At 31.9% G+C, this 27678-nt stretch overlaps 1 protein-coding gene across 2 annotated transcripts; it reads right to left on the bottom strand.

Moving 5' to 3' along the window:
• Positions 1–479: 479 nt before the first annotated feature.
• On the bottom strand, positions 480–27216 carry LOC125057539. Of its 2 annotated transcripts, none has more exons than XM_047661293.1 (13): positions 27098–27216; positions 17820–17853; positions 17436–17561; positions 16094–16141; positions 11403–11544; positions 10082–10165; positions 8587–8720; positions 7672–7805; positions 5986–6140; positions 4254–4332; positions 3332–3494; positions 2593–2749; positions 480–2047 (listed from the first exon to the last, which is right to left on the bottom strand). In XM_047661293.1, exons 1-13 carry the CDS (start codon positions 27112–27114, stop codon positions 1872–1874), a joined length of 1449 nt encoding a protein of 482 aa, XP_047517249.1. In that variant the 5' UTR covers positions 27115–27216; the 3' UTR covers positions 480–1871. The 2 variants fall into 2 exon arrangements, with proteins under 2 accessions (XP_047517249.1, XP_047517247.1); XM_047661291.1 differs by having other exon boundaries at positions 7672–7808.
• Between the last annotated feature and the right edge of the window lie 462 nt (positions 27217–27678).

Genomic DNA, 27678 nt, shown 5'->3' on the forward strand with positions numbered 1-27678 from the left:
TAGTTACGAGCACATGCACAGAAGATTTATATATATACCAGCTGGTTATTTGTTGTATAGATAAATAACCTAGATACCGACTGCAGCGCCATCTGCGGGGCTGATTTGTGAATCTAAACCATCCAGGGCGCCACGCATACAAAAAAATTATTCAAATTGGTCCAGCTGTTTAAGAGTAGTGACAGTTACACATACGTGCAGTAGAATGATATATATCGTCGCTGTGGTAACCTCGTAAGTCCACAGGACCAAACTTTACAGGGAACGAAAAAAATGTTTCATTCGTCAATGTTCGTTAAAATATTATGTGTTTTTGTCCATAGTTTTGGATGATAAAAAGGCTTATTTTTTTAATAACATAAATAAGTCCTTACTTAATGTAATACCAGTTAAACGACATAAAAATTCAATATTCAACAGAAGGTATGAAGTAATAAAATATATGAAATAAGAAGTAAATGAAATATATGAGCTGTCATATAATTTATTACAGTATAAAAAATATTTTAATATTTACATGGTTTCTTAATCTAACTTAGTCGTATCTACCCATAAAACGGGCTAAACATTTAAATTACATTAAACCAAACTTACAAATATAACATTATATTCCTCTCTCAAAAATCTGTTTTTTTATTACATAATATTAAGGAAGGCTTTAGTTACTTGTATACTAAAACTTAGAAAAAGGTAATACTCAATGCGTCGTTTAAAATTATTCCTTGGATAGTTTTACCGAGGTTTTGCGATCGATATGCCCAAAGTTAACGTACCTATACGGCCTCCTTTACTCGTGTCAACCAAAGACAATATTATAAAAAATGTTTATTGTATAAATTAAACGGTAAGAGTAATTCGTAACTACTGGACGGTAATTAATAATAATTACAATACTGTAACTCAACTAAACCTTAAATAATATAAATAATTCTTATTGTTTAGTAATGTTACATTTCCGTATTTAAAATCTTAAGACATAAAGAAGGAGATATATTTTATTAAAATATAAGTCCTCACAATACGTCTTATATACATTTATATTATACCTATATACGGTACCCCAGTTGGGCACGGGACGGACACTGCTTAGGAACCTAATTACTTCGTAGACGAACTTAGATCACTTAGAATGAACCACGGAGGCATAACTTATAATTAATTCTTATTATACATAGCATAAGTTACTTTTTGAGTATGTTTGTTTTATTGTATTAACGACTAAACATATTGGAATAAATTTTTATAATTGAAAACGTAACTGCATACGTCTTTAAGAATATTTTATGATATTCTGTTGTTGTTAAACTCTATACTCTTTTACCTTTTAAAGGTAAGTATAAAATGATAATTGTTTCGGGTAACGAATCCAGGATTTACGGGTTACATCCGAGTGCCTTAACTTTTGGTTGGAGGGATTTACTTCTTATATGTAAAATGGACTTATAACATAGTTTATTTATTATCTCTACATTTCATTAAAATGTCAACATAAAATTAAGTTTGTAATGTTCATATTAATCAGTGGTTAAAATATTTCCTTTCCTCCGAACTGCGCTATATATAGATAAAATGTAAGCATTCCACGTGATTTAAAAAAATATACAGAATGTTCTATATGTGTCAAACGTCATACAAAGTACGACTAAGAACTTTCCTACCATACATTATATGTTTTATTTCAAATAATTAAAGACTTAATTTAATTGTTTGATAAACGTATAAAATAGTGATCTTTATACACTCAAATTTTCCAATTTTAAGCCGTCGACCCAAAATAATTGGCTACCGCGCGAAGCTACGCGTTTTATACTTGGTTGAGCGACTAACCAAACATAATTAATAGATTATATAGAAAGCACTACTATTCGAAATTACTTTATCCGTCCCTTGTGGGGCACGTACGCATGAAGGGGAGTTCTTCGTTCACTTCTCCGCCATCCCCGAGCCGCGACTAGTAGGGCAACCAGCAGTGCGGCAATCAGTAACCCACAAGATACTATCATTGCGGATAACGCTGATGTTTTCATACAGGTCTGGCCTTCTGAAACTGTTCCAAATTATGCCTTTAATACAAATGGCAAAGTGATTTAATCGGGCAATAGATGGCGCCATCTACCATATTATTATGTACATATATACATACTATATTATGCGCTTTGACTCATGTTATTCAGGCAGTTTATATGTTTAATGTCTTGTATTAAACAAGATAGAAAGTCCCTCTATTGAAGGGAACAATCATTGACTTTCAACGTGATATTGTAAAACGGGACATGAATTGAATCTGATATTCAAGTTTAACGATTCTTAGTTTTTATACAAAAGAAGAAAAGAAAAAACATTATTATATATAATAAAAAAGGATGTTTAGTAAAAAGGAAGAGCACTAGGATTCCTTGTGTCATACTTGGCATAGTTATTTCTACATAACTATACATTTTATAATTAAACTATTGTTGCACAATAAGAACTCTCCGTTTTTTTTTTAAGTAAAGTTGTTAAAGATGTATAGGCCTCTGACGGAGAAATTGCGGCATTAATTGCGTTTGTCACATTTCATCTAGATTTATCGAGGAAAGTAGGTATACGTACCAGCCCTTGATGATTCTTCGTCCTCTTCCCCCTCTTGCAAAACCCGTAATGACTGAAAGAGTGAGATGTTCTCTGACAGTCTTGGCGCAACACTCGCGGTCTCTTCCACAGAACGACGTCGCACACTCTTCATGTTACGCCAGTGGCAAGGCTGGGACTGAAGAGGAAATTTGTTAATAAAGACATATTGGCGTTATTTAGAACGTAACTCTTTCTAACTTCTTTTAATTTATAGTTTTAATGCATGAGTTTTTGCTCATAATTTATTAGCAAGCGAAGTCATAATTCTTGGAGAATGTTCTTACATTCCCGGAGATCTTTCTCCGGATTATGTACATTCCATAAATGTCAAAATGTATATGTAAATAATATCCCATATAATTCTCAATGGGTACTCGTCGTTTTGCCATGGGTATTATTATTTCAAGAAACATTTTTTGAGTTCAATAAAATATAGACTATCAATAATAAAAAATAGGGGTTGATCGTAGAGGGGTGAAGATTAAGGGTTGTATGTATTTTTGTTTGATGTATCATAAGAAAATTAAAAATAGAAATTTCGTCCAAAAAATAAAATTAAAATGTTAGGGGTGGACAACCCTTGTCACTTAGGGGTATGAAAAATATATGCATATAAAATTTGATAAAAATCGGTCGAGCCGTTTCGGAGGAGTATGGTAACTAACATTGTGACACGAGAATTTTATACATACCTATACTATATAAGATAGGTACTTACAGGACACCTTCCATGGCACATTCGAACATCGCATTCTATATAGAGAGCTGGTGATCCCGTGAATCGGAACGTTTTCATATACGCATACACTTGCGTCTCGAACACGCCAGATTCAGACCACGACCCTCGGAAACGGGAGATCAGCTTGTCATCAACGGGACATCTGGAAGATTGGAACCAATTAGTGGTTATTTTTTCTTGCTACGAAATATTCATGTATAGCATAATGTAATTTAGAATTACATAATATAAATAAATAATTATAATATTTAGATATTTAATGAGAAGTTAAGAATGTTTTCAAAATATTAATTTTATGTTACGCTTTGTGTTTGTACCGTTCCTGGGTTATCGGGTTGCTTTAAATAATAGGGGATTTTATTTTTACTCTATATTAACCACTCGCCTACAATATAATATAAGCGAACTATCGAAATGATACAGTTGAAGAGTTGCCTACGTCTGGCTTTACTTTCAGGGCGTAACTCCGATGATTTAGGAAATCACCACGCTTATAAAACTTAGAAAGCCTGAATGAGCAAAATGTACAGCCTTGGCTCGTACAGTGATGTCTAATTAAAATGATATTTTTGTATACGCATAATATTTTTCTTTTTATTGGGTAGATGTACTTAAATTGAATAACATATTTTAAAAAAATACTTGCTATAAGGTCGTAACCTTATATGTATATTATGTCAATAATAAAAAAATAGCTAAGTAATGTATATGTCGCAGCCAACTAGCTTAATTAGCCGTTCAATTAACAGCCTAAAGCCTGTTTGATCAACTGGCTGAACATCTTTCAGGCCGCTAGTTAAACGGCGCCGTTTAGTTAAACGGCTAGGCTGTTAATTAAGCTAGTTGGCTGTGACATATACATTATATTGAGCTTATAAAAATTAACAGTTATATAACATACCCTAACTCATCAATGAGCTGAATCCGTTTTGCCGCACCATTATGTGCAAAACAGTCGTTTACCACGATATCGAAGCCATCTGAAAACACAATTTTTTATAAAGACTAAGGTTACGCATGATCAAGAAGGAGGGCGTGCCCTGTCTCGTGTTCTGGTCTGTATGATATTGAAAAAAAAAACGAAGAAGTTTCCATACATTATGTCACTAAAAAGAAAGGCATGTTGAAGAACGCGCCCTGGCGAAGAACAAGCTTGATTGAGAGCTGGCGAAACTTATTATTAACTTATTAAATTCAGCATACTAAATTTGAATTTATTTGTAATAATCTTTGTAGAGATTTGTAACAATTTGTATTTGTAACAACGAAACCTGTTAAAATTACTAATTTTCTGAAACTTTTGTGTTAGTCACGAGTATTATATGAAAACTACTAATCGACGGAAGAAACTACTAAGAGCAGTGATGGGCTAGTCATTTCAGCATGCGACCCGGCTGCGAACCAATGGACTTACTATGTGCGCATTTAACATACACTCGAACGGTGAAGGAAAATATCGGCTTGCCTTAGACCTAAAAAGTAGACGGCGTGTTTCAGTCGCAGGACGCTGATCACCTACTTGCCTATTCGATTGACAAATTATAATGAAAGAGATACAGAATTCTGACAACCAGACCTAAAAAGGTTGCAACGCCGCTGATTTATTTTATTTTTACTAATCGACAGAAGTCCATAGATTATATGCTCGTGTTTTAGGGATGGATATTGGTTAACCTTCTGTTCCATCTGACACACATCGTTTTGTGTCTACTTGAAGATATTTTACTGGCGAAAAAGTAACTGTGCTTCAAACTATGATTCTCCGTGGTGTTTAATCTTGTACACGCATACAATGCTCCCTTTAGCACGCGCCATAACCCATATTCACTTACCGTACGATACTGACACATTTAAACTATCCGTTACAATTAATTTGACGGATCAATGAACTATGAATAACGATAAAACACGCAATCTCGACATAACCCGTTAAGCCTCCGCCCTTGTATAATCCGCGTTAAAGTAACAATTACGTTATTTTAAACTAAAACGGTTACGTATACCGTTTTAAGGGCTATTTTAGTTTCGCTTAACGGGTACGAAGTCAGTTAAGTCAGTAGTAAGTTTGTTTTGATTTGGTTAAATAGCTTACTAAGGAAGTAATTTATTTTTATTACAAAATCTCTGACGAAATATTTTATTGATAAAGTAATACAAATGTTTGTTTATCTAACCCTACTTGTTAAGGCCTATAATAATTTTTGAGGATTTAAATTCTAGTGTTAAAAAATTAGTTGCGTAATTTCTTTGGTTTCGGAAAAAATTGACCCGACAAATTTTCTTGGCGTATTCTTGTCAGATCTTGTTATATAATTAAGCACGTTTTGAGCACTGTCAAACATGACAAAACACACTAAAATAGGATATATAATCACTTAAATTTCGTAGTAAATACATACATTAAAACTCGTACTTTTAATTAATTTCAATTTAAAAATTCTACAAAAAAGAATATAATTTATTCAAATGGATAACATTATTTATATATAGAACGTCAGTAAAAACTGAATGCTTCGAAATGATTGCCAGTTCGCAAATAAAGGACGTAGAACGGAACAGAACTGGCGATTAACTCTCCCTTTAAATGGCTAATTTGTATCATGCTCCATATGTAATAATACAAATAAACATACCGTATGCACTCCTCATGTAAATGAGTAAAGTCAAGGGATCTCCCACGCGTACAGGACCCGACACTCGTGCACCAGTAGCACCGTAGCCAGACCGAATTTCCATATAGCATTCAGGGGGTTGCAAGGTGAACACTACAGGATTTCCGGTAGCGACCCTAAAAATACATAAAAATTCATAAAACAATTTAACCCTTTTGAATCTGTAAACAACACAGCCTTCGCGAATTAATCTATTTGGTGCACAGTGACAATGAATTAGAGGAAATTTATTCATTGAATATTTTATTAATGTACTTTAGTTATGTTAAATATAAAAAAACATCATCCAAATTTGCAGCTTTGTAAGAATTATCACATATACATTTGGAATTTGGTAAATATAATAAACGTCTTTGATATTTTTACACACAGGACTTGTATTCCTTACATAAAGTATTAAATATTTGTATAGATACACTATCTTGTAAAAAGGCGAATAATATGTTTTTTTATAGAACAGGGAGCAAACGAATAGAACACTCATCGGATGTTAAGTGATACCATGGACACTCTCAATGCCAGAATGCTCGCGAGTGCGTTCCCGTCTTTTACGTAGTTTCTTACAATTAGGACACGTAGTTCTACGTTCCCATCTTAAGGCATAGATAATAAACGATACTCAAACAGCGTTACTTCCCATTCGTGTTAACAAGCGTCAAATTCAGTTTACAAATAAAATGTGAGACAAAAGTTCTATATAAAACTTGGCCTCGTTTCCATGAAAATTTAAACTTAAATATCTCATATTTCGTTCCAATAAAAAAACAACGTCACACTGTAGTGTAGTTTCTAGGCTAATGCAAACAAATCAATAAAAGTTTACATTAAATTTGAACCATAGGTTCTACTTTCACTACACGATTAGTTCCAACATTAACTTTTATTGCAACTAAAATCTCACGTTAAGTAAATAATGACGCGTTCCAATAACTGCAAGCAATTCCATTAGGAAAGTAAGGTAGCGTTAAGAATAATGTAAATACTGTATAATTGGGTGTTGAAAATAAATATATTCATCATTATAATACTATTCTATAAATACATTTCTGTTTAATACTACGTTTACGTAGTAGTTTTCATTCCAAATAATAACTACAACTCTGTCGCTATCAGAGCGTTCATGACACAATGCTTGTACTGAAAACTAAAAAAGCATATATATTATATACTAGAGTTTTGTAACCTAACATTAGTTAAGTTACATGTATATATTTTAGTTAATAATCTGTTAGCAATTAACTTACACTTGTAGCCAATAAATTGCAACACGTCAGTTTAGTAATAAATATTGTGCTCTTTAGTTTTTCGCCCACTTATTAATTAATCCAATAGGTCGACTACACTTATATTCTTTATAGGTAACATAAGTTTCACTAAGATTTAATAACCCTTCAATAAGTACTACTACTTTTTCCTTTCCCATATTCCATTTCCTATTCCCATTCTATGTATTAGGAAATAAGATAAGGCTTAAAATACAATAAAAAAATAAAAAGTACTACGATGTCTAAATTTATGTTAGTTATAAGCTCAAGTTTTAAACGATTAAAGCCAGTTGACAGCTTTAGACAAAGAGTTTAATTTAACCTACAATTGAACACCCCTTCAACCGCTACCGAACTTGAACATCTACTCAAATCCACTTACTCAACGTCGAGGAATGGAAAGGTGACAGTTTTCCAAAAATCGTATCCATATTCGCAAGTGACCTTGAAGTGCTCATCCAGTTCCTCCTCAATCAGGGAATTGTACTGCACCGTTATCGTGTTCCACATAAGGTTCTTCTGCGACAAACAGTATCATTAAGTCTAGATAGTATTTAGATATGAACAGACTTGTTTTAACATTTATTTCGTAATCATACAGCTAACATAAATTATATATACCAAAAAAACAATTATACTAAATAATAATAATAATAGGTATAACATAATAATAATAAGTACGATTTTTGCATCCATCAAAAATGTTGTGATTTTTGTATTTTAAAGAATTGGCTGCTTTTTAAAATAATAATAAATGCGCCCCAATCTGTATTATGAAAAAGATAATTTAAATATGTGAATTTATATTTAAATATAGAATACATAATATATACAAAAAGGTTCTAAAATTTACAAAAGGAAAAATTAAAAAAAAATATGAAATACATTTAACTAAGTATTACCTAATTCGGCTGTGTTGTGTTATAGTGAGGGTATGTACGTATATGTGGGGTGTTTTATGGATAATTTAATACTCCTTTTAAGCATATTCCGCGAGAGCTTAAACAAGTTAAGGCTTAAATATTGTTAGTTCATCGATTAGATTTTCATTGCCTCGTCCATGTTATACTAATAATATAAGGTGTAAATTCACTTTTGAGTTTATTTAATTGATAAAAGCTTGCCAACGCTTGGCACACTGATACATTGATAAAAGAACCTCAATATACAATTTTAATGTGACAAGCACTTATAGGCAAACATGAAATACACGAAGAGAAAACAATTAAAACTACAAAAACTAAACGAAGAAATATTTTTAACTCTACCTTATACAGTTCATTAAAGAATCTCTCACCGTGGGATTTTTTCTAGTTTCATCGTGTTGTCCATTCCTTCCTAGAGTACCACATCGGTTGAGCTGTATGTAGAACTCATAGTAGTCACGGCCCGAACCATTTATATACATACAGTCAGGATCGTACGAATAGCCTGCAAAAAATCTTAAGTAAGTCTCTAAAGCGTCAGAAGAAATTCGGTAAATTTGTATGGGGTAAATGTTTCCTTTCGCCGAATCGTTTTAGAAACCTTGTTGTGTTAATTATTATTATTTTCTTCCTACATAATTATGTATTTACAGGGTATATTCGCAGATACTTGGCGGATCCATGCGACTTCTTCAATACAAAGAGTCCCCGTTGGTTGTGTGTAGGAATTTGCATGGATAGCGCTACGCCATTTTAAGTTCTCGTTCTCGTTCGCAAAAATAAATAAATAAATAGATCATGTCGAACCACAGTCATAGTTCGTACTTAATCTCTGAAGTTCATCCTTTGATTTGAGAATTATTTACTATTTAGAATATAAATATTATATTTATTCACATTCGCTGAAACTATCATGATTCATAACAACCATTTTAAACTTTGATTAATTTCATAGCTTACTGACGGCGGGAAACAACTTTTTTTATACTAACATTGACATTGGATCATTACATATATTTTTTAAGGTCCCATGATTCTTACTAAAGTCATTAAAAGTATTAATTTTTGTTGAATCTATCTTTTATCTCCTAGGTGACCCGTGAACTTCACCAACATATATTTCTGTAAAATATGGTTAAAACGTTTTTTTTTTATCTACATTAAATACAGAACACACACTTACACACTTAGTCAATTTAATGCTTTCTGAAATTCTATATTTTTTGTCTTTTTTACGGTCCGTAAATATAAAGATGAGGTTTTAAAATCTAATAAAATTACACCAATATATATAAGAGTTTTACGTGAAAAACCAGTCACTCTTTGTTAAGGATTTTAGGTAACTAGGTCAAACTACTAACAAGACATGTGTTTAATTGTTCTTAACGCCTATTAAATTAAATTGAATAAAGACGTAATTTCGGTTGTCTCGTTGTGCTAAACAATGCAAAGTTATCTCGCAATTTTAATAACGGGAAAATCCGCCTATACAAATAATATAATTGTTAATTTTCACACAAAATTCAAAGTCAAGTTATCCGTGCTTTGTTCACGATAAATGAAACACATTTTCATATTATTAAGGGCTGACAATGCCTTATTACTTCTAAATACTAGGTACGATACGATCCAATACATGTTTGGTGTTGTGTTTGTTTGTGTTCAATTATTCCATAAATTTTCAAACATCTTTTATTTATTCAAGTTCCACAAAAGCTACAACTGTTGTTCATATATAAAGACTTGTAGGTTTATGGATAAAATCATTCGACACGTCAAAATTTACTCAAACTAGAATGTATCTTGGCGAAACGAAAAAACTTTTAAGAAATTGTTGTTTTTCACTGGTGTGTTGTATTTACTTACCAGCAGAATAAACCAATCCTGAAAACGAGCCATTGAAACCGACTCGTATCTTCATAAAATCATCTTGACATTCAGCTTCTATATCTGAAATCAAAAGAACTCTATGAGTTATGGTAGCTATCCAAAAATTGTAAATATGAAAAAATACCAAGACTATCAGATATTTTTTGAAAATACCGCAATGTTTAATCTTAATTTCCAATATATTATCAACTATGAAAAAAACTGTATGTTTTTTACATCTTATTGAGTTTTATTTGTCTCTCAAATAACACACATTTTGTGCATATTGTAAAAGTCAAACCTCGTGATTCTTTAAAATAATTAACCTCACTTTCCCTTTTTATCACATCGTAATCATACTTAGACTATTCAAAGGGGCTTATAGCTATAGTAAGAACATTATGTTTCAAAAAAGCCAATAGCTGATTTATTTTTTATCAATAATGTCGTATTTATTTTAACAAAGTTTTAAGTCATTTTAAGGTAGACTTTGCGTACTTGTTAACGCCTTGTAAATATCGATAACATCATTATTCTTCCGGTTTCATAACAATACGCCAAGTGGGAAATCCGCCGCTTACAAACTCATCACAAAGCATACATCTACACAGTAGGCACCCGGGATTTAATGGCCTAGCATAATCCCATGACCGTGGAAGATCTAGGTTTAAAATAAACCAATAACTTAAGAAAAATATCTGACGAAATCGTTGTTACTACACTTGACGTATATTTGTTTATTAGCACATCGTTGCATACATAAATAAAATACAATTGACAATAGTTTAATGGAAAACCGGTACGGTTAGTGATTTTAGGTTTAGGGTTTAATTCCCAGTAAAACAATAATTGCGTAGGTACTGATTTGAATTGCCGTTTTTTTCGCTATGCAAAATAATGTACGCAGCTGATTATAATTAATTTAATAATCAGAAAATTATTAAGTTCTATCTATTAAACGAATATGTAACATACAAAAATTTTAATACAAAAATAGTTCACTTAAGAAACTTAAATAATAGGTTTTAAAATTACTACGAAATTAACGAAACACAGTAAATAAATTGTCAAAACATCATGAAAAGCTGAAATTCAAATATTTTTTCTAAAATAATAAAAGCAAATAATAATTAAAATCAAATATCTATTTTAAATGTAGGCTACAACTTATATTGATCTAAAACTAAAGAGACTTACCATGAAAGAGGTTACTTTTGCCTGATCCATTACGCCATTGTGCGGCTTATCAAATGGTTCAACAATAATTTGCTCTCGATAACTTTTAAATCCTTGAATTGCTAGGCTTACTTTTACTTACATTGAACCCGACTTCCATTGGTCCTTTGCCGTCTATATTCCCGCTCCCAGGCTGGAGGCTCTCGCCAAGATGGCTCTGAAGATGGCGAACGAGGCTTGATGCTCACTGGAATGTAGCTATTCTTGTCTGACAGAAACACAACCTGTTAACAATAGGTAACTTAGTATTAAACTTCACTGTATTATAATAGTATCTGCAGATTAAAATAATATATTTAAAAATAATTGTCGTAAGAATATAGTTTCACATTTCACTCCACTAGGAATTTTCATCAATCAACGCAACGGACTTCAATCCGTCTAGACAAAAATTGAAACTGTTTGTACTTTTAACTTTATAGGTCGCATTCCAAATATTACATCTTTTTGCTAAACTAAACATTGTAAAAATTACTAAGATATTGAATTTGCAAATTGCAAGACATTCATATTAACTTACAAATCGTTGCTTTACAAACACACGCAGAAACGAAATAAGGTGATTTTAAAAAAATACTGATATGTGACGCGTGATCAAACTTTAACAATAAAAATAATATTTTATTTACAAGAATATGGTACAAAAATATTATAGTAATACTTTCTAAACTTCCCATTTTCTGCCAGACATATGGCATGCATATTAATTGTCTTACATAATTAAAAGGTAGAATTTCACATAGTAGTTACATACTTTGCTTATTTCGTGCCCACTCTTTATAGTGTAGTGGTAGTTCTTTCATTATTTATGCGCGGACAACATAGCATCAACAACTATTTTTTTAATTAAATTATTACCAGCCGTGACGAATCTACGCAATAATATACTCAATTACTTTGTTTCTCCAATTAAGATCTATAGACAAGCTGCCGATTTTAACATGTATAAGGCAATCGGTAATTTTTCACATTTCCCGGGAACGTAAACATGCAACATGGTTGCGGAACACTGATAGCCCTGAGATAAAACCTCTTTAACAACCTCCTTCCTGCAAGCGCGACTTCTGAATGCCTTCTATTAATGTACTACTGTACTCATCAAATTTATAATTACCTACCAAATACATTAACATTTTGTGGTACGAACCTTTTGCCTATAAAATGGAGGTCTGATAAAAATATAATAGTTTCAAAGAACCATTATACTCATCTTAGAAAAAACAATGTAACTGTTGTGAACTGTGCTTCATTAGAGATATTACCACCAAAAGATTATCATAAACACTATCTTGCTGGTCATAGCTGACTCGGCTAAACGCTTAATAAAAAAACGAATGAAATTATTTAAAAGCATTCAAGAATGTAATTGCATCCATTATTCAAAACAAATATTAACTGTAATGCACCATTTCACAGTCACGATAAGTTTTGCAGAAAAAAAAACTAGATTTGGTCGGTAAGTGTGCCGCGGTCGCACGGCGGTCTCACATTATAAAATTTAGGGCAATTGTCTTGTCGCCACTCCATTACCAATAAAATCAATTTCTTCGTACGTGCAAATTAACCGAATTGAGAACATGACATATTGTTTCACGCTGGCATTCCTATTTTGTTTCGGCTGCGTATTTTACATCTTGGTCAACAACTTGCACGATTTTTGCTTATGAATGTCACAAAAGATCTACTGTTCCTGGACACGAGTGTTATATAAGAGTCACTCTATCATCAAAGTCATGCAAAAAGCTTGATATTAGATGTCTATCCACAAGTGAAATGAGCCTTTATAAAAAAAAAGTGTTTTTATTCAATATAACAATTCATTATAACATTATAATGTTAGATTTGGGAACACTTCACAAGGGTTCCCAGCTCTTCCATAACAAACTTTATAGTGGATTCCATAAAAAAAATTAATACTGTTTTCAACGACCTCTAATCATTTTTTTGGACAATGTAGGTACAGATGTTTGCATTATGAACGACTTTATCAATAACTAGTTCTCTGTGGTTTCAGTCGCGTTATTTTGGTCATACATCCTCATTAAATGGACCTTCCGATAATAAGGAAACAAATATTTTTCAAATTTACAACATAAATATAAACACGCAAATGTATTTTTCCCACTTTATACATAAAAAGCATTTAAGATAGCTCAAAATAATCAAAATATTAATAATGAACACTTAATAAATGTGAGATTATCACTTCAATTGAAAAGAGGAAGTGCACGAGGCGAATTCAATCTAATTGTTAATAATTGCGATTTTATGGGAAGGGAAATATATGTAGGGCAGATAATGCTTGCGTGCAATGTAAGTCGAGAAACAGCTATTTATCACACACCGTCGCCGGGTCAAAGATGCATATCTGCGCTCTTACTACCAACATAGTAACACACTATTCTCACGATGACTACAACGCACTTGCGTTATCAATTTATCTGATAACGTGAACTTAACACAATTCGCAGTAAGATTTAGCTAAGTCGCTGTCTTTTTGCCGTTCAAATATTTAGTAGCGCCTGGGAATGAACTATTAGACCAGTGCAGATAGCCTTTAAAATAAATAAAAAGTGAAAAAAATTACAGTAGGATGAAACCCATTAGAAATGCAGGGGAATATGATCAAAATGAAAGGAAAAATAAATTACGGTCGATCTGAGGTCGGGAAGGGGTAGGGGGGGGGGGAGTTTTAAGGGTAAAAAACGGTTTATCTCAATTTCCGGCAAAACTAAAAGTCCTATCGAAGAAAGTTAAATGGCAAAGTTGTAGGTAATAAAAAGATCTAAAACTTTTGTATTCACACATTTTTCACATAACCTCAAAATTTATGTGAAAAATTCAAAAAACCAAGTTTTTGGTTTTTAATTTTTATCTTTAACAAAAATAATTTTTTTTTAACGAAATTTGGTGAAAACTTACCTTTCTATGTCCCAAATACGCTGTAATTTATTTGATTAAAAATATTTATTTGTTCACCTTATTTTGAATTAATATCGAAAAAACACCCTAATTTTCAATCGAAAATTCTGACGTCAAAATTTCAGCTTTTTTCAAAAAGTTGGTGTGCTTTCAGTTCGTTGAAATCTCTACTTTCCTATGGTAAAAAAATATATATATATTACCATAGTAAATCTTCTCAGAAGACGCAAAAAATCGTATGCAGTAACGCCCAGACCTGTCATCCCCTTCCTTACTTCTCTATGAAATACGAAAATTTTAGCCCATCTAAAGGCTAAATTTTATTTTTAGGTCACTCAGGTATATATAAGTTATCTTAAAATAGTAATAAATAGGCATCTGATTATAATTTAAAGAAGATTCATAGAGAAGTAGGAAAGGGGATGACGGGTCTGGGAGTTACTGCATACGATTTTTTGCATTTTCTGAGAAGATTTACTATGGTAATATATATATATTTTTTTACCATAGGAAAGTAGAGATTTCAACGAACTGAAAGCACACCAACTTTTTGAAAAAAGCTGTAATTTTGACGTCAGAATTTTCGATTGAAAATTAGGGTGTTTTTTCGATATTAATTCAAAATAAGGTGAACAAATAAATATTTTTAATCAAATAAATTACAGCGTATTTGGGACATAGAAAGGTATGTTTTCACCAAATTTCGTTAAAAAAAAAATATTTTTGTAAAAGATAAAAATTAAAAACCAAAAACTTGGTTTTTTGAATTTTTCACATAAATTTTGAGGTTATGTGAAAAAAGTGTGAATACAAAAGTTTTAGATCTTTTTATTACCTCCAACTTTGCTTTTTAACTTTCTTCGATAGGACTTGTAGTTTTGCCGGAAATCGAGATACACCGTTTTTTACCCTTAAAACTCCCCCCCCTACCCCTTCCCGACCTCAGATCGACCGTAATTTATTTTTCCTTTCATTTTGATCATATTCCCCTGCTTTTCTAATGGGTTTCATCCTACTGTAATTTTTTTAGGTTTCAAAAAGTATCGGCACTGGTCTATATTGTCATTCATATTCGAAACAAAATATCCGTTTTTGTTGACAGTGCTGCGTTGAATTTAAAATGTCTATGTAATGAAATAAAGTTAGTGTCGTATAAAATATACGTAATAAAAGAATAATTAGACTAAGAAAATCTTTTTCAGATATTATTTATTACGTACTCATCAATCGTAGAACTTGGGCGGACAATACGTACACCACTTATCAATTCCTTAAAACAGATGACACTAATTTTTTTTTGCAGACATTGGATACGCCTAAAGGTCGATAACAGTCTGTAGGTACCAAGATAGAGAGAGCTCTATCTTGCTGTGATGCTCTCTTGTCACGATGGTAACAAGAAACTACTTAAAATTTCGTAAAAACTTACAAAAACTGTTACAAATTTCTTCATAGTAAATAAGTATTAATTTAAACAATGTACGTTTTTAATTACCTTCAAAGATAATGTATGGTGTTATTGTATTTATATTGCATAAGCCACCAGTGGCCTCCCATTGAAGTTTAGTAGTACATATACAAACTTGTGTAACACGTAACTCAACCATGAAATAGAAGTTATTTTTCAAACACCATTTTCCAACTCTACATCTTTTATATTTTATGGAATTGATTAAGTAGATTATAAATTTTAATCTACGTATATTTTCACTTTCTTTCTATTAAATTTTTCATTCATTCGGGTTCGAAATAATAAGTGTTATTTCGACATTGCGTAACCTCGTATTACCCTTGGGCAAATTGTTTTACTTTATATTGTATTGTGGTTATTACATTTATGTGTTAACTTACCGGATCCTGATCGCTTCCATCGGGTTTAAGAGCCAGGCGTGTTTGATTCTGCAAAAAATATATTTAAAATATTACAAATCCTTAAAAATCTAAAATTATTTATTCATGTAGGTAACACAATGTACACTTATGAATGTCAAAAAAAAGAAATTTACATTAAATGCTTCTAATTTTACATTTACTGCCAGTTCTCAAATCAATGGCGTAGAACGGAAGAGAAGAACTGGCAATAAACTCTCCGCCATTCTTTTTTTTCATGTTATCTTGTTCACAAATAAATAAGGTCGGCGTTTTTGTTTTACTTCTTTTCACACCAACTTTTTTTTAATAAACATTATGATTAATACTTTCGATACGAACACGCTGAAGTTCTCGTTAGTTAAGTAAAAATAAATAAACAAATCCTTTATTTGCCGTAAAAGTGTTGGCTGAATTAAAAAAAAACCCGCACAGTCAGCAATATCAAACTAACATTTATGTCTAGTATCTCTTATAATCTAAGAACTCCATCACAATATAGAATCACCGTGCCTTTAAAATCTAATCACTTTCCCCTTCAAGCTTTATACGGTAGTTCTGTAACCTGTGGGAAGGTGATTAAATAGTTTGATTGCATAGCCATTTTTTAATACAGCTCGGTGCTAAATACTGGTATTCTTTTAGTTTCTCTTAAATTTTAAAATCTTGACTAATTGTGTGGTGAAGCGCAATAGTAATCTCTAGTTAAAATATAAAAAATTATTAACAAAAGAGACTTCTTGAACAAAGCATCGCAAATGCGCCACTACTTAACATATAATAGGAAGTGATACTCAGCAAACCCTAAGATTATTTTTGATATAATAGTATCTTTAATTTGAACTACGAGCACTGCAAAGCGAAATGTAAGTTAAACATAAAATATACCCGTGTTTGTTTCTGTTGTTATATTATTAGCTACTATGTTAGTTATTTCGACTATGTATTTGCGTGTTGTTCCCACGAGAATATAAGTGCGTACTCCTATTTCACCATGCCTACTGCTGATAGAGGACAAATCTTTGTATTTTTTTTTTCGTTCATATATTATATATTTTTATTATTATAATTAATTACTTAAAGACGGCATGTGGAACATGGTGTAATGGTTGCAGCTCAACAAACATTATGTAAAACAAAAAACTTGGCGATTAAAAAGAGTGGCGGAGAGTTTATTGCCAGTTCTTCTCGTCTGTTCTACACCCTTGCTTTGAGAACTGGCAGTAAATGTAAAATTAGAAGCATTTAATATGTATTTCTTTATTGATGTTCATAAGTTAACATTGTGTTACCTAAATGAATAAATTGTTTTTGATGAACTGACCTTCCTCGTGAGTGGTCTTGTCGGTTCTTCGCCAGAACCTTCGTGAAGTTCAGCAGATAATATGCTATCCGTTGACGCTTCTAATGATTCCGCCGATGTATCTTGTGATATTCGGGAAGATACAACCTGTAAATATTATTTTGTTATAAAATAGTTTTATTATTGAATAATACAATACCATATGTTAACAAACTACTAAACTGTAGGTATATCTCGAAAGATTTGAACCTACTAAACAAATCGAATCGATTATTTGTTTTTGATTTATAGGCACAGAAGATCACCCGACTTAAGAGTTATTTATCAAATAGTCTACCTATTTAGAAGTGACATTAAATATATATTAAGATTTAAGGCATATAGTATAAAACATATATTACTCACATTAAATAGAACAAGACCGCAAACGAAAATTAACCTGAAAACAACAAAAAAAAAATTTAATATATACTTTGGTAATAATTTTCTATTACTTCAGAAAATTTTGCGATATGTAACAATTATGATTGGTATGTAATGGACGAAAACGGTGATGAAGAATGAGAGGTAGACCTGTAGCTAGCTGGGAAGACGACATCAAAAGACATAGCTGGCCCCATCTGGATTTATGTAGCCCAATCTAGAGAGGCTATCTTGGGAAGAGGCCCCTAACCTACAGAGGAGTTCTTAGAGAATAAAGAATAATAGTTTAGTGGTAAGTTAAGGAAACCTAACACAAGTAATTTTAGGATCCAAACTTAATTACTAACAAAACTAATAATTGTATGTAAATTAATTTAATCTAATATAATTTCCTGTTTTATAAGCGATAAGAAATAAAAAGGGTCTTTTGTTTTCATTTTATTTTATTATTATATGATGGAACAATAGCTTAGGGGTTAAACGCGCAATTTTTAACGCTGAATCCCTCGTCTCACGTCGACGATCGCGAGGATGTCTTCGCTCTACAATAGATAAGACACAGATTGCCAATAGCCTACTTATCTATAATGAAAAAGACATAACTGAAATGTTACGGGACTTAAAATAGAAGTTCAAATGAACATCATCCCAAATTTCTTTTCTCACAGCCATCGAATAATTGTATCAACATCGTGAACAATTTGCAAACAAAAAAACTAATGTTACTAAATGTAAAGTAGCAAAATCCGTAGATCGTGATGCAGGCATTATTTTGAATAATCATAATGACAGGTCAAATGACAGGGCAGGGTACGTGTTCAATTGGTAGCGAAAATATAATTTTATTTTGTATTAAATTTTTCTTATTACCGTTACAAATATAAATTAGCTATAATGGAGCGGTTGAGATTCGATACAATTTATTTTGCATTAAAAAGTGCTTCTTAATCTACAATTGTGTTCAATATGGAATTGAATAAGAATTTTAAAACTTAACAGTATAAGGAAATACTTTTCCGGACTGTATCGAATCGATTTTCTCGGAAATCAAACCCTGTAACACGTTACATTAACTGACGAAAAGGAAACAATCAGGACAGGATACCAAAGGATCGCCCATGTTTCTATTTTGTCTATTTATTATTTTTGTACAAATAGTATCAAAGAATTTGCAACTGTCGATAAACTTAAAATTTATCTCATATAAGAAATAACATTATGTTAAGAATAATAAAACTAACTAATGACCTGTTTATAACATAAACTAATTGTTACTAAAACGTAATTGTTTAATATTACTGAGTAAAGTTCTCCGCTATATGAACCATATAAAATGAATATATTGATTCCCTCTCATCCGTGAACACCCTGAAATAAGTGAGAAACTAAATATAAATATCGCTACCCTTCATTATATCATAATGTACGCAATAAACATAGTAATATCATAATTTGTCTCCCCTTACGGTTAATTAACAGTCCGATCTCATCACCGAGTATAAAAAGTGTCCAAATGAAGTGATTCCGTCACGCACTTCCTCTAAAATCCCCGCACGATTGCATAAAGATTATGGCTTAATCATAATAAACATTTACAATAAACTTCCCAGCGCGGTCATCGGCCCCTGCTCATTCAAGCGTAGCCTGAGTATCCTTAATGCAAGGAAAATGGGTAATTTGAAGCTTTTCAAGCTTAAAGGTTCTAACAATTGTCAATACGTTTGACGTAGTGAGCATTTGTAGTTAGATAAGTAAAAATAACCACGCCAAGTTGTCAAATGTACTCTTTTGTTTTTACTACATCATTACTACTATCATTTCAATTATTGACAGTGCTTGTTAGAGACTGTATTGTCCTTAAACATGTTAATGTTTGGTATTATGACTTTATGATTTGTTACACTAGATAATTTTAATTAACTGAAAATAGCTCAAGATTTGTATAATGTCATGGAAAGAAGTGTATTATTTTGTTAAGACCAATGTTGGTAGTTATTCTGCGAATCCCAACCCCGAGATCGTTTATTGAAACCTCCGCATACCAACTGATTTCTCTATCTGTGTATGTAACACAGAAACAAGCAACGACGAACTTTGTCTTTGGAAACAATCTCATCAATCAATAAATCTTCGTGTATCAGGTACTGAAAGACCTATTTAGAAAATTGGGAAACTTGAAATCTAATCTTATACAACTTTGTCACATTATAATTTTAATTTTAACACTTTATATGTGAAAATTTACACATCTTTTATTGTTCTGAATCTCCAATGACCAGACATTCCAACGATTAAGTCTGAAGCAAGTATCCGGATCATTCAAAGTAAATTAATCGCATCAAATTGAACGCTATCCGTATCGGACTATAGTTAACTTCGTGATCAAATTGTTCCCGTTACTCATTGAATTGTTTTAGTTATTGTTCTAGCCTTTCCTCAGAATTTAAGTTTTATACAGAATTCGTCTTTGACTTTAACAACACACAGACATCCATTAAAACAATTAAAATAAAATAAATAAAAAATAAAATATGTTTATTATGGAACATAAGATACATGTATCACTTATTCCACGTCATTAAATTTCAATTTGTAGGCATCCCTACCCATCGGCAAAGAAGACAGAGGGTGTAGGCCGAGAGAAAAAGCCGGCGTAAAAAACTCTCGGTACTCTTTTAAAATATCAAATCATCAAATAACACTTATTTTAAAACAAATATCGCAAATTAATTAGAGGTAGCCTGTCTAGCACTAGTCCCAGGCCCTTTTATCAACTAGATAATCGTTGACTTTATAGTAAGCCTTTTTACACAGCTTTTCTTTAATACATTTCTTAAATTTATTGAAAGGCAGAGATAAAAGAGCCTCTGGGATTTTATTAAAGAAGAGTATCCCTTTCCCCAAAAAAGAATTACTAACTTTGGATAGTCTAGTACGGGGAAATTGCAGCCTGCGTTTGTTCCGTGTATTAACATTGTGCGTATGTTCTATTCTAGTCAACTTATCACTATTTTTGTATACATACATAATATTTTCATAAATATAATGCGAGGGAAAGGTAAGTATATTAATTTCCTTGAATTTATGTCTAAGAGATTCCCTACATTTTAAATTATAGATTGCACGAATAGCCCTCTTCTGCAGGATGAAAATAGTTTCGACATCAGCAGCATGACCCCATAATAATAAGCCATAAGTCATTAAGCTATGAAAGTAACTAAAATAAACAAGTCTAGCTGTATCGACATCAGTTAGTGAGCGAATTTTTTTAACCGCGTAGGCTGCAGAACTAAGTCTCTTCGCCAATCCGTTAATATGAGGGGACCACTGAAGTTTTGAATCCATGGTGATTCCGAGAAATACAGTTGTATCATCCAGATTCAATTCCTCATCGTTTATAATTGGTCTAGTATCCATAACCCTTGCATTTTTTGCAGAAAATTTAAGGCATTTTGTCTTTTTTGCATTAAGTAGAAGGTTATTCATACTAAACCAATGGACAATCGAAGATAGAGCATTGTTTACATCGTCAAAATTTGTTATTTGTCGTTTGATTTTAAAAATCAAGGACGTGTCATCAGCAAACAAAACTATCTGATGTTTTCTTTCTACCATAAAAGGTAGATCATTTATATAAACAAGAAAGAGGAAAGGGCCAAGAATTGAGCCCTGTGGTACCCCCATATCTACTTTCGACCCAGAGGACCTCTTACCATTCACTTCAACCTTCTGAGTTCTTCCGTGTAAATAGGAAGTCAGAAGATTCTGTGCGGTATTCTTGATGCCATAGTGACGGAGTTTCCCGATTAAGGTCTCGTGTTGGACACAATCAAATGCTTTGGATAGGTCGCAGAAAACACCTAAAGCGTCATGCGACTCCTCCCAAGCCTTAACTATATATCTATATAACTCAACACCGGCATCGGCTGTCGAGCGACCCTTGGTAAAACCGAACTGATTATTATGTAATAATTTGTTTACGTTAAAATGACTTACCAGTTGATGTAATATAATTTTTTCAAATATTTTACTACAAGTAGGTAGTACGGAAATTGGTCTAAAGTTACTGGGGTCGGACATACTACCTGCTTTAAATAAAGGAATAACTTTACTATGTTTCATTAGATCGGGAAACTCGCCACTTTTAATACAATTGTTGAAAATTATAGCTAGATGGGGAGCAATTACATCAATAATGCTACTAATTATTTTTACAGAAATACCCCAAATTACACAGACATCCCTGAACTGAGGACGCTTTGAAGAGTTTAACTTTTTTCGTTACATTGAAATGAGAAGTCAATCAGTTTCCTAGCAGTAGAATTATTTTTATTAAATGTTTTATTTGTCTATTTTTGAATATTTTGTGAAGTTTTATTTCAGCAAACTTTGGCTAAGTCAAGTTAACTGCATTATTGTAAGTGAGAAATTAATTCGACCATCATTAGGCACTGATACGCGCTATTATAATTATCATGCCCTTAATGTCTGAAACACAAAAATCAATAAAACAGAGTCACTGCTCTTTTAGTACGCCGAAAACAAAATGCTTTTTAGTAATGATCGTGCGTAAAAAGATTTTTTATTCAATGTTTTAATTCAAAATTCAAAAGAGAGCAGTGTTGGCCTAGTGGCTTCAACGTACGACTCTCATAACAGAGGTTCGATCCCCGGCTGTGCACCAATGGACTTTCTTTCTAAGTGCGCATTTAACATTTGCTCGAACGGTGAAGGAAAACAGCATAAGGAAACCAATGTCTTAGACCCAAAAAGTCGATGGCGTGTGTCAGGCACTGGAGGCTGATCACCTACTTGCCTATTAGATTTAAAAATGATCATGAAACAGATTCAGAAATCTGAGGCCAATACCTAAAGAGGTTCTAGTGCCACTGATTTATTTATTTATATAAAATGATGAACAAGGCATATGTTTTAGACGAATATAAAAGTAATTAATGGGAATAAATTTCTTTAAAACTAAATGAACGCGTTCAAGTCTTTTCTACCAAGCAGATTTGACGATAAGTCAATGTTACTTGTATACAATTTTACAGAACTCCCTGTATGAGAGGCTGAAAAGCACTAATAATTTAGAGTTATGTTAATAATGTAATACATTTATTTTAATATGTACTCGTGTACCTAACAAACAATTTTACTATTAATTACTCATAAACAGTGTTAGGTATAAGATTTATTTACATGAGCGGATTCTTATTTATGGAATCTCGCTGTTGGCCTTTAGGGCCTTTACAGCTCGGATTTTGTCGAAATACTTATTTAAATAGGGCTTAAAGTACGAATGTAAATGAAAATGTAATGTATATATTACTTTGCTATCAATGTAAACGACCATTATCGTCACTACTCCTTTTTTTAATTTAAAAAGTTATATTTTTATTTATTGAAGTTCACCACATTATATTTAAATATATCTACAGTAGATGTTACAAGCTATCGGCTGTTCAGGGTATTTGTTGGGTTTTCCCAAGGCAGTTGATACGGAATAAGTTTAAGGAATTAAATATTATGACACTATTTGGTCAATATATTCTTGAAGCCTTGTTGTAGGTACAAAAAAATATTAACGATTTTAAAAGAAATTGTGACTTTCACCAGTATAATACTCGAAACAAAACAAATCTAAGCGTACGACCAACCAGGCTCCAGAAGATAAACCACTCCTTATATGGAAATTGAATTCTTTTTTACAACAAACTTCCCAAGCGCAATTGAAGAAATTAATCTCTGAATAAATTCAAATCTCTCGTTAAACGTAAAACAATTAACAAAGCTTTTTATAAATTTGACGATTATTTTTTAATGATCATATTCCTTGGGATTGATTTGCTCCATTTCAAACAATTGGTATGACCCAAAACTTAGCGATTAAAAAGAGTGCCGGTGAGTTTCTTGCCAGTTCTTCTAGCCCGCTCTATACCCTTGACTTACGAACGGGTAGTAAATGTAAATTTTTAATCAATTTAACATCTTTTCTGTTGACGTTCATAAGTGTACTTGTTTACCTATATAAAGAATATAATTTTGAGTTTGAGTTATCTTAAATGGTATACCATAATAGTAATTATGGTAAACTTAACAAACCAAACAACCTTTGAACCAAGTGTTAGATGTTTGTCTCCACGATAAGAATAATTTATGTGATTTTTTTTATTATAAATCGGTTTATTTAATTCAATTAAACAAAAACTGACCTTAGCCCGTTTCCTACAACATCGACAATTTCGACGACCTCATTTTCGCTTCCTTCCACAACAATTTTATATTACAAGGGCGTCAATTATAACAAAAGTTAGGCAACCGGAAGTCGGTATTTAAATATTATGTAGACCTCTTTCTAGTTTATGAAATATGTTTAAGCGTTTTTGTTTTAAAACTGTTACTAATTAAACAATCGGAAAAATTATATTTTACATAAATACTTAAGATCTTTGTAGCAATCGTTTTTTGACTACTTTAAAGCATTCTAAGCTTATGGCGATGAATTATACGAATAATATTTATTTATATATATTTCCACTCTGCCTTTTAAAAATTTAAGAAATGTATTAAAGAAAAGCTGTGTAAAAGGCTTACTATAAAGTTAACGATTATCTAGTTGATAAAAGTGCCTGGGACTAGTGCTAGACATGTTACTTCTAATTAATTTGCGATATTTATTTTAAAATGAGTGTTGTTTGATGATTTGCTATTTTAAAAGAGTACCGAGAGTTTTTTACGTCGGCTTTTTCTCTCGGCCTACACCCCCTGTCTTCTTTGCCGATGAGTAGGGATGTCTACAATTCATTAAATTCATTCGATTCAAATTTAATGACGTGGAATAAGTGATACCTGTATCTTATATTCCATAATAAACATATTTTATTTATTTTTATAATACCCACATATTGAAAATATAGATTTTTATTTAAATTCATTTAAAGCAATACTGTGTAGCATTAGTATAACGCTTACATATGTAATTTAGTATAATTGAAATTTGTTTACTATTGACCTAATCAAAATTAATATGTAGTAAAATTAGTAGTTAACTAATTCGTAGTTAACTAAGTTGTTTCGATATGTTATTAATCTACACTTAAAGATCCTAAGTCTACAGAACTAAGACAAATATTTAATAAATTATACAAAAGTGTTTTCGTATCGGTGACGACGGCTTATGATGGTCTAAATAAACGATTATTACTATATATCAATGATTTAAGTTTTTGATGTGAAACATCTATAGCCGCACGTAAAACCGATTTCTGGCGTGGCGACGCATGCCGTGGCGACGCGTAGCCACGCTATATGATGGTATATATATACAGTCTATATGCAGTAGTGTGTACGGTGTGTGTATTTCGAAGTCACTGATTAAACGAATTAAGTAGTCACGATTCGTAAATTTTTGTATTTAATTAAATTAAATGTTTATTCAATAAATAGTAAAAAAATCGTAATATTTTATTTTATCATTATGTCATATTTAGTTCCTATCACAATCTGTTCTTTTCTGCTTTTCATATTACTTTTACAAAATAATGTCGATGTTTCACATCTGCCAGGTGTCCCGTGACGGCTCACATTTTTTTATGGAGTAGCGAGAAATTTAAAAATGATTTCCAGTATATTTTTTAATGTCTTATGATCAGCAGTTCTAAATGGCGTCACCTAAACTCACAAATGTCAATAATTGCAGGCGACACCGGAACGCACCGTTAAGCGCCTCAACACGGGCCATGGCATATGACATCGCTTTACACCTCGTATAGTCACCGTAATTACCTAAGTTACTGTACTATAAACAAACAAATGTTTAAAACGTTGTTATTATTAATATTACTATTATTATTATTATTTTTTTAAATTTTAAGAGCAGTGTTGGCCTAGTGGATTCAGCGTGCCAATCACATCCCTGAGGTCGTAGGTTCGATCCCCGGCTGTGCACCAATGGACTTTCTATTTAGCGCATTTAACCGACTTGCTTTAAACAGTCGGGATTGACAAATGGTCATAAAACAGATACAGAAATCTGAGGCTTAGACCTAAAAAGGTTGTAGTGCCACACATTTTTTTTTCTCATGTAAGTGACATGTATGTTTTTAATGCGAATAAACTTCTTTTAATCTACCCTAATATTTACTCATCAATTTATCGAACTTACTTTGAAGTTACCAATAAGAATATAGTTTTTACACAGAAAGTGCGTATTAAGATAACTTTCTTACTAATGCTAAGTCTCAATGAAGAAAACTCCTTTGTCATCCATAAAAGTTAAAGGAATCATAAACAATAAACTTACTGGCCGGTCATTCAATTATGATTCTATATTTTAACCACAGACAAAGATAGACATTCCATGACGAAGAAAGGTCGCGGCAAATCTTACTAAATGTTTTATTCAAAATCGTTGAAAGCAAATAATCATCGCGGTTATCAAATCAAGCGTAGCGGGGTCACAGAACTAGTACAAATATAATTTTATTCGCAAAACTTTTAACTGCAACAGCCGCCATTCAATTTGCATTTACTGTTTTTGGTACTGTTCGTTACTTTGATTATTCAATGGTTGTTAACCAGAAAATTAGTTCCTTTAAGATGTTCACGCCAAGTTATATCCTAGGATAAATACCATGTTATCTATCTATAAATTCATCTCAAATTAAATCTTTATATCAAAAGCAAATCCAAAGTAAAAGAAAAGAAACCTCGAGGATAAACTACCATAAAATATATTATTATTAACTGGACACATTCTCATATAACCTATTTTAAATATAGGAGTTGTGTGTCAATTTATATTTTTTGCAAAAATATATTAAGATTATAATTAAAATGTATTTATTAAAATAATTTTTATTAATTTAATTACCCATTTTGACTACTAAAATGATTTAATGAAGGTTGTATGTAGTAATATTTTTACGAAAACTTTTATTTTCAAACAACTCGCAAATATAGAGTATATATGAGAGATCTACTAATGGAGAATCCAAAAGAAATGTGTTAATTGTAATATTTGACGTATTATAAATTAGCATTTTAAATCTAGTGGTATCATTTTTTGGGTCTATTTAAACTAAGAAAGCCTTTTTTTGGTACCTTAAATATGTTTTAACTAGTCCATAATTTTCACTAAAATATGCAAAAATATTAAAAACAACTCTATAGTTATAATATAATATTTTACAAATCACATACAATTTACACAAAGCTTTAAAAACACACAAAAATACTATTATTTACACTCTACTTACCTCGTATTTAGCACCATTTTGCACAAACACAAACACACATTACACAACACGGAACAAAATTTCTCGCACCGAGTTCGTATTTGGTCAGCGGCTGGTGGAGGAATGATGACCGCAGCAGCCTCCGACTGTCTTTGATGCAACCATTATTGTTCGCTTTGGCAAAAGGCCTCACTCTATAAAGAGCTCAGTGCAGCGAAAGATATACTTTCAAATTTATTACACAAACTTTTATTTTTATTCTTATATACTAGCAGAGTTGAGTGTATGTACTCATTTGTCTATATTTAGCAAACGGGCAGGAGACTCGCCTAATGCCGCCGCCCGTAGACTCACACATTGGCAGATGGCTCGCTAGTGCGTTGCCGGCCTTTTAAGAATTCATACGCTCTTTTGTTGAGAATTATTTTAGGCAGGATGTATCGAATTCATTATTTGTATTTTGTGTGTATATTTGCTAATCGCCTCCTAAAGCTGAACCGGCGATTTCGATAAAAAAATTTGGTATGTTTAAGTGGATCGAGAATGATTTAGAAGCCTTTTTTTTTTGTTTTAATTTATTTAAGACGTCTGCTTGAATGGCT

Source organism: Pieris napi, chromosome 16, assembly GCF_905475465.1.
Source record: "Pieris napi chromosome 16, ilPieNapi1.2, whole genome shotgun sequence".
Lineage (NCBI taxonomy): Eukaryota > Metazoa > Arthropoda > Insecta > Lepidoptera > Pieridae > Pieris > Pieris napi.

Bases quoted from the DNA above. Each gene is read 5' to 3' on its own strand.
- LOC125057539 (XM_047661291.1), bottom strand. The intron at 10,166-11,402 runs GTAAGTAAAAGT...TTTTGATTTCAG, and splicing joins CAATGGAAGTCGGGTTCAAT to ATATAGAAGCTGAATGTCAA. The intron at 2,750-3,331 runs GTAAGTACCTAT...TTTCCTCTTCAG, and splicing joins TGTGCCATGGAAGGTGTCCT to TCCCAGCCTTGCCACTGGCG.